Raw genomic sequence first — 8493 nt, forward strand, 5'->3', positions numbered from 1 at the left:
ATTTTTGTCATTTTTGTCATTTTTGTCATTTTTGTCATTTTTGTCATTTTTGTCATTTTTTGTCATTTTTGTCATTTTTGTCATTTTTGTCATTTTTGTCATTTTTGTCATTTTGTCATTTTTGTCATTTTTGTCATTTTTGTCATTTTTGTCATTTTTGTCATTTTTGTCATTTTTGTCATTTTTGTCATTTTTGTCATTTTTGTCATTTTTGTCATTTTTGTCATTTTTTGTCATTTTTGTCATTTTGTCATTTTTGTCATTTTTGTCATTTTTGTCATTTTTGTCATTTTTGTCATTTTTGTCATTTTTGTCATTTTTGTCATTTTTGTCATTTTTGTCATTTTGTCATTTTTGTCATTTTTGTCATTTTTGTCATTTTTGTCATTTTTGTCATTTTTGTCATTTTTGTCATTTTGTCATTTTTGTCATTTTTGTCATTTTTGTCATTTTTGTCATTTTTGTCATTTTTGTCATTTTTGTCATTTTTGTCATTTTTGTCATTTTTGTCATTTTTGTCATTTTTGTCATTTTTGTCATTTTTGTCATTTTTGTCATTTTTGTCATTTTTGTCATTTTTGTCATTTTTGTCATTTTTGTCATTTTTGTCATTTTTGTCATTTTTGTCATTTTTGTCATTTTTGTCATTTTTGTCATTTTTGTCATTTTTGTCATTTTTGTCATTTTGTCATTTTTGTCATTTTTGTCATTTTTGTCATTTTGTCATTTTTGTCATTTTTGTCATTTTTGTCATTTTTGTCATTTTTGTCATTTTGTCATTTTTGTCATTTTTGTCATTTTTGTCATTTTTGTCATTTTTGTCATTTTTGTCATTTTTGTCATTTTTGTCATTTTTGTCATTTTTGTCATTTTTGTCATTTTTGTCATTTTTGTCATTTTTGTCATTTTTGTCATTTTTGTCATTTTTGTCATTTTTGTCATTTTTGTCATTTTTGTCATTTTTGTCATTTTGTCATTTTTGTCATTTTTGTCATTTTTGTCATTTTGTCATTTTTGTCATTTTTGTCATTTTTGTCATTTTTGTCATTTTTGTCATTTTTGTCATTTTTGTCATTTTTGTCATTTTTGTCATTTTTGTCATTTTTGTCATTTTTGTCATTTTTGTCATTTTTGTCATTTTTGTCATTTTTGTCATTTTTGTCATTTTTGTCATTTTGTCATTTTTGTCATTTTTGTCATTTTTGTCATTTTTGTCATTTTTGTCATTTTTGTCATTTTTGTCATTTTTGTCATTTTTGTCATTTTTGTCATTTTTGTCATTTTTGTCATTTTTGTCATTTTGTCATTTTTGTCATTTTTGTCATTTTTGTCATTTTTGTCATTTTTGTCATTTTTGTCATTTTTGTCATTTTTGTCATTTTTGTCATTTTTGTCATTTTTGTCATTTTTGTCATTTTTGTCATTTTTGTCATTTTTGTCATTTTTGTCATTTTTGTCATTTTTGTCATTTTTGTCATTTTTGTCATTTTTGTCATTTTTGTCATTTTTGTCATTTTTGTCATTTTTGTCATTTTTGTCATTTTTGTCATTTTTGTCATTTTTGTCATTTTGTCATTTTTGTCATTTTTGTCATTTTTGTCATTTTTGTCATTTTTGTCATTTTTGTCATTTTTGTCATTTTTGTCATTTTTGTCATTTTTGTCATTTTTGTCATTTTTGTCATTTTTGTCATTTTTGTCATTTTTGTCATTTTTGTCATTTTTGTCATTTTTGTCATTTTTGTCATTTTTGTCATTTTTGTCATTTTTGTCATTTTTGTCATTTTTGTCATTTTTGTCATTTTTGTCATTTTTGTCATTTTTGTCATTTTTGTCATTTTTGTCATTTTTGTCATTTTTGTCATTTTTGTCATTTTTGTCATTTTTGTCATTTTTGTCATTTTTGTCATTTTTGTCATTTTTGTTATTTTTGTCATTTTTGTCATTTTTGTCATTTTTGTCATTTTTGTTATTTTTGTCATTTTTGTCATTTTTGTCATTTTTGTCATTTTTGTTATTTTTGTCATTTTTGTCATTTTTGTCATTTTTGTCATTTTTGTCATTTTTGTCATTTTGTCATTTTTGTCATTTTTGTCATTTTGTCATTTTTGTCATTTTTGTCATTTTTGTCATTTTTGTCATTTTGTCATTTTTGTCATTTTTGTCATTTTTGTCATTTTTGTCATTTTTGTCATTTTTGTCATTTTTGTCATTTTTGTCATTTTTGTCATTTTTGTCATTTTTTGTCATTTTTGTCATTTTTGTCATTTTTGTCATTTTTGTCATTTTTGTCATTTTTGTCATTTTTGTCATTTTTGTCATTTTTGTCATTTTGTCATTTTTGTCATTTTTGTCATTTTTGTCATTTTTGTCATTTTTGTCATTTTTGTCATTTTTGTCATTTTTGTCATTTTTGTCATTTTTGTCATTTTTGTCATTTTTGTCATTTTTGTCATTTTTGTCATTTTTGTCATTTTTGTCATTTTTGTCATTTTTGTCATTTTTGTCATTTTTGTCATTTTTGTCATTTTTGTCATTTTTGTCATTTTTGTCATTTTTGTCATTTTTGTCATTTTTGTCATTTTTGTCATTTTTGTCATTTTTGTCATTTTTGTCATTTTTGTCATTTTTGTCATTTTTGTCATTTTTGTCATTTTTGTCATTTTTGTCATTTTTGTCATTTTTGTCATTTTTGTCATTTTTGTCATTTTTGTCATTTTTGTCATTTTTGTCATTTTTGTCATTTTTGTCATTTTTGTCATTTTTGTCATTTTTGTCATTTTTGTCATTTTTGTCATTTTTGTCATTTTTGTCATTTTTGTCATTTTTGTCATTTTTGTCATTTTTGTCATTTTTGTCATTTTGTCATTTTTGTCATTTTTGTCATTTTTGTCATTTTTGTCATTTTTGTCATTTTTGTCATTTTTGTCATTTTTGTCATTTTTGTTATTTTTGTCATTTTTGTCATTTTTGTCATTTTTGTCATTTTTGTTATTTTTGTCATTTTTGTCATTTTTGTCATTTTTGTCATTTTTGTCATTTTTGTCATTTTTGTCATTTTTGTCATTTTTGTCATTTTTGTCATTTTTGTCATTTTTGTCATTTTTGTCATTTTTGTCATTTTTGTCATTTTTGTCATTTTTGTCATTTTTGTCATTTTTGTCATTTTTGTCATTTTTGTCATTTTTGTCATTTTTGTCATTTTTGTCATTTTTGTCATTTTTGTCATTTTTGTCATTTTTGTCATTTTTGTCATTTTTGTCATTTTTGTCATTTTTGTCATTTTTGTCATTTTTGTCATTTTTGTCATTTTTGTCATTTTTGTCATTTTTGTCATTTTTGTCATTTTTGTCATTTTTGTCATTTTTGTCTTTGTCATTTTTGTCATTTTTGTCATTTTTGTCATTTTTGTCATTTTTGTCATTTTTGTCATTTTTGTCATTTTTGACATTTTTGTCATTTGTGTCATTTGTGTCATTTTTGTCATTTTTGTCATTTTTGTCATTTTTGTCATTTTTGTCATTTTTGTCATTTTTGTCATTTTTGTCATTTTTGTCATTTTTGTCATTTTTGTCATTTTTGTCATTTTTGTCATTTTTGTCATTTTTGTCATTTTTGTCATTTTTGTCATTTTTGTCATTTTTGTCATTTTTGTTATTTTTGTCATTTTTGTTATTTTTGTCATTTTTGTCATTTTTGTCATTTTTGTCATTTTTGTCATTTTTGTCATTTTTGTCATTTTTGTCATTTTTGTCATTTTTGTCATTTTTGTCATTTTTGTCATTTTTGTCATTTTTGTCATTTTTGTCATTTTTGTCATTTTTGTCATTTTTGTCATTTTTGTCATTTTTGTCATTTTTGTCATTTTTGTCATTTTTGTCATTTTTGTCATTTTTGTCATTTTTGTCATTTTTGTCATTTTTGTAATTTTTGTAATTTTTGTCATTTTTGTCATTTTTGTCATTTTTGTCATTTTTGTCATTTTTGTCATTTTTGTCATTTTTGTCATTTTTGTCATTTTTGTCATTTTTGTCATTTTTGTCATTTTTGTCATTTTTGTCATTTTTGTCATTTTTGTCATTTTTGTCATTTTTGTCATTTTTGTCATTTTTGTCATTTTTGTCATTTTTGTCATTTTTGTCATTTTTGTCATTTTTGTCATTTTTGTCATTTTTGTCATTTTTGTCATTTTTGTCATTTTTGTCATTTTTGTCATTTTTGTCATTTTTGTCATTTTTGTCATTTTTGTCATTTTTGTCATTTTTGTCATTTTTGTCATTTTTGTCATTTTTGTCATTTTTGTCATTTTTGTCATTTTTGTCATTTTTGTCATTTTTGTCATTTTTGTTATTTTTGTTATTTTTGTCATTTTTGTCATTTTTGTCATTTTTGTCATTTTTGTCATTTTTGTTATTTTTGTCATTTTTGTCATTTTTGTCATTTTTGTCATTTTTGTCATTTTTGTCATTTTTGTCATTTTTGTAATTTTTGTAATTTTTGTAATTTTTGTCATTTTTGTCATTTTTGTCATTTTTGTCATTTTTGTCATTTTTGTCATTTTTGTCATTTTTGTCATTTTTGTCATTTTTGTCATTTTTGTCATTTTTGTCATTTTTGTCATTTTTGTCATTTTTGTCATTTTTGTCATTTTTGTCATTTTTGTCATTTTTGTCATTTTTGTCATTTTTGTCATTTTTGTCATTTTTGTCATTTTTGTCATTTTTGTCATTTTTGTCATTTTTGTCATTTTTGTCATTTTTGTCATTTTTGTCATTTTTGTCATTTTTGTCATTTTTGTCATTTTTGTCATTTTTGTCATTTTTTGTCTCTCAACTCTCAACTCTCAACTCTCAACTCTCAACTCTCAACTTTCAACTCTCAACTCTCAACTCTCAACTCTCAACTCTCAACTCTCAACTCTCAACTCTCAACTCTCAACTGTCAACTCTCAAATCTCAACTCTCAACTCTCAACTCTCAACTCTCAACTCTCAACTCTCAACTCTCAACTCTCAACTCTCAACTCTCAACTCTCAACTCTCAACTCTCAACTCTCAACTCTCAACTCTCAACTCTCAACTCTCAACTCTAAACTCTCAACTCTCAACTCTCAACTCTCAACTCTCAACTCTCAACTTTCAACTTTCAACTCTCAACTCTCAACTCTCATCTCTAAACTCTCAATTCTCAACTCTCAACTCTCAACTCTCATCTCTCAACTCTCAACTCTCAATTCCCAACTCTCAACTCACAACTCTTAACTCTTAACTCTTAGCTCTCAACTCTTATAAATGAGGGATTTACAACTTTTTCAAGAGAATGATGGAATTAAAATGTGAGTTTGAAATACAAGGATTGGCTTTCGGGGTCCAGTGAAAACTGTGTATTAATACCAATAATTGGAAACTGAAAGAATTTGTATTCTAAACTGTCTTTTAAACAACATTTATTGCAAAGCAGCAACGAACACACTGGATTCTACCTTCCTACTCGACCACCTTCGTTGATACGATGCAATACCATTTCGCCTGTATCCTTATTGTAACACATATTTGACCTTGTTCCTTGCACACATTCAAAACCCGGGGATCGGAGTCTCCGCAAAAGCATAGACATTACGGCATCACGCTTGATTTTGGTTGTAAGTATTGTAGATAATATGGGAAAAGTTAGTAAATAAAAGACATAATTTGAGTTTTTTTTTTACCTTAACCTTGGTGGGATTGGTTGAATTTTGTTCCGGTAACGTTAAGCCATTTTGTGCTGCTGAACGCTTGAAGAACAAATTGAAAAGGTCAATAACTATTTATCTTATTGTCAAAATCGCATGTATTTACCTTAAAAAACTCCATGGCCGGCCATGGTGGTTCGTCTTCTTCTGGCAGAGCGTAACAAAGCGTGATAAACAGGCTTGGAATAAGGGCAGCAAAAATTAACAAAAATTCGCTTCTGTTTAGCATCATCTTGACACTCTCGTAGAGTCACAAAATGTGTAGCCAACTTTATGTCAGCTTCAGGGATTTAAATAGTGCACACGTGAAAAAATGTTTTTCTAATAACTGAATTAACCCGACACTTTACGCATACGCTGAATAAATCGATAATTGAGCGCGGATTTCATTTGAACACATTCGCTTCGCCTAAAGATCAATATAATTATTCGGCAAAGGGTTTAAAATTTTCTATGGTACTCGTTAAATGCGAACAAATAATTTGGAATTTGAAACTGATTGTTCCGATTAACAATTACAGTTCCATAATTGATTATTTCCATCAAATTGCATCATTTGATAAAAATAATCAAGTATTGAACTATAAACGTTTGAACTAAGTTTTTCACCTTATAATCGAAATAATTAGTTGCCAATATCAATGCTAAATCAAAAAAATAATCTTCGGGATTCGTTACACATCATACCATTCAAGTTAATTTGAATTCAAAGAAAACCGTTTGGCCTTGACATTTCGCCAAATAGCTTCCAATGGGTGATGATCTTTGCCTTGATCGACCTTTAGATTAATCCAAGACATTCTTGGATTGCTTCCCAATTCTTATTTTCATGGTGAAAAGATTCTTTTGAGTCGATGACAATAAAACAAAACAATTGCGAGTTCAAGCAATTATCAATCAATTATTAAACATTTACAAAAAAAAACCATTTAGGTCCAGCGTTTTTCTTTGATTTGTAGAACTGATTAAGCAATTTTCTATGCTTGAAACTATGTTATTTACTGAAACGCAACGGGTTTTTCATTCGTCAGTTCATTTGTGGCTTCACTGCAGACAAAATGCTCAGGAGCAGCACCGAATTTTCGCAACTTTTCAAAGTTTTCTGCTTTTGTTTGCTCATAACCGGTAGCATTGCCCGGCCAAGCGTGACATTTATTGATGAGAGTTCACCGCAATTGTACGAGCAAACTTTAGAAAGGTCACCCCGGTCCCCAGATGCTGTAGTTAAGGTAAATTCTCCCCGAAACCTTAGGTTGTGACCGATTATAATTTTTAACCGTGCTTCAATATCTATGCAGCGAAGAGTTGTGGTTGTACCTCCGGAGAGACGGGGCAGATTTTTCCTCCCCGACAATGGATGTTGGGAATTTTTCGGCTTTAAGATTTGTAACTTCACGCAAACAACCGGGGAGACTAATGTGGAAATTGTTATAAAAGAAGGACGAAACTACTATCGAAATGGAAGGAAAGATAGATATGAGTCTGGAATGCCCTTTAGGGCGAAATTAGATTCCTGAATTTGGCTCTAATAAACTTGAAAACATCTTTATAATAACTGTTGTATTTTCAAAATCTTTAGAATAAAACAACCACCAGCACTTTTGACTTTTCAATAAAAGAAATAGTTCCAATCTCGAATGCCGAAAATCATAGTTCAAAAACCTTAAAACATCATTCGTCTCCCATCAGTTGTTGAACACGGTCGTGGTTTTGTGCATCTCGAGCTTCGTGTGTGAGAAAAGTGTCCTTCGAACGTTTGAGTGGAGAGACGGTTACCGCGTTCAATCCGGTGATTTTTGCCGTAAGGTGACACATTGGACACTCTAATTCCCGCTAGCTGCCATAGCGGATGAATTGGAAAGCCTTCGCTAGTGACGAAAAAGTGTGTAGGTGACTTTTTTGAAGACTGCGCTGTCGAGTGCTGGAAGTGTTTTTTTTTCCTCTGTTCCCCGTGGAAGTCAATCGACCCCTGCTGGAAGTGTTTCTTCTCCAGCCAGACGGGTGAGGGCCGCCGTTATTGTTAGGCAAAACACGGCCTCATCATCATCAAGACTGGTTGCTTTGATCGTTGACGTCGTGGCAGCCATCATCAATCAACAAAGGAAGACCACGTGGTTGGAGCCATCGTCGACACTGGACCAAATAGACGACTTGTAAATTGGCCGAATAGTCGTGCAACGAAGAAAATAAAACAAGTTTGTAATTTCTCTTATTTTTCTCTGTTTCTCCCCTATCTTTTTTCCCTTTTTTTATTATTTCGACCATTGAGTGCTTCGCTCATATTTTTAAAACGGAGACATTAGTGGCTCCGTTGAAAAAATATGAACGAAGGCGGGGGGTTAAACCCCTCAGTTATGGATGATGAGAGTTCAACCTACGAGAATGAGGAGCATCTGGAGGACCCAGATGCTGCTGGTCCTTCAAATGCTAGTCTTTCTCAGATGGATGATGCCTCTTCATAAGGTTGCCAGAATTTTTTCCACTCCCATCCGGGCCTAGCAATTCCGGGCATTTTTTCAAAAAAACCTGGCAAAATCCGGGCATGGACTGCAATTTTTCCAAAAACTTTTTGAATACTTAAATATTGAAAGGTTTATAAAAGTAAATCAGCGAAATTATTTGAAACAACCGTTGAAAATTTCCATATCGTAATCGATTTTGCTGAAACATACTCAAAAACTTTCATTTTTTTTTTGGTTTCTTTGTGAAAATTGTGAAAAAATCCGGGCAATATCCGGACTTTTTTCACGGTATCCGGGCAACC

The 8493-nt window shown here is 29.2% G+C and overlaps 1 protein-coding gene and 1 long non-coding RNA gene across 2 annotated transcripts; one reads left to right on the forward strand and one right to left on the reverse strand.

Moving 5' to 3' along the window:
• Nucleotides 1-5409: 5409 nt before the first annotated feature.
• LOC129744273 (uncharacterized) lies at nucleotides 5410-5980 on the reverse strand. The gene is made up of 3 exons (XM_055736710.1): nucleotides 5836-5980; nucleotides 5706-5771; nucleotides 5410-5626 (listed from the first exon to the last, which is right to left on the reverse strand). The coding sequence occupies exons 1-3, from the start codon at nucleotides 5959-5961 to the stop codon at nucleotides 5477-5479; spliced, it is 342 nt and encodes a 113-aa protein (XP_055592685.1). The 5' UTR covers nucleotides 5962-5980; the 3' UTR covers nucleotides 5410-5476.
• Nucleotides 5981-6770: 790 nt separating this feature from the next.
• LOC129741766 (uncharacterized) lies at nucleotides 6771-7327 on the forward strand. Its single transcript, XR_008736486.1, has 2 exons — nucleotides 6771-6958; nucleotides 7028-7327. It is a non-coding gene; the product is annotated as an uncharacterized LOC129741766 (long non-coding RNA).
• Nucleotides 7328-8493: the final 1166 nt, after the last annotated feature.

This window comes from Uranotaenia lowii, chromosome 2 (genome assembly GCF_029784155.1).
Source record: "Uranotaenia lowii strain MFRU-FL chromosome 2, ASM2978415v1, whole genome shotgun sequence".
NCBI lineage: Eukaryota > Metazoa > Arthropoda > Insecta > Diptera > Culicidae > Uranotaenia > Uranotaenia lowii.

Coding starts and splice junctions, on each gene's coding strand:
- LOC129744273 (XM_055736710.1), bottom strand. CDS start 5,961: ATGATGCTAAACAGAAGCGAATTTTTGTTAATTTTTGCTGCCCTTATT. Junction 5,772..5,835: donor CGGCCATGGAGTTTTTTAAG/GTAAATACATGC, acceptor TTGTTCTTCAAG/CGTTCAGCAGCACAAAATGG. Junction 5,627..5,705: donor CCAATCCCACCAAGGTTAAG/GTAAAAAAAAAA, acceptor ACCAAAATCAAG/CGTGATGCCGTAATGTCTAT.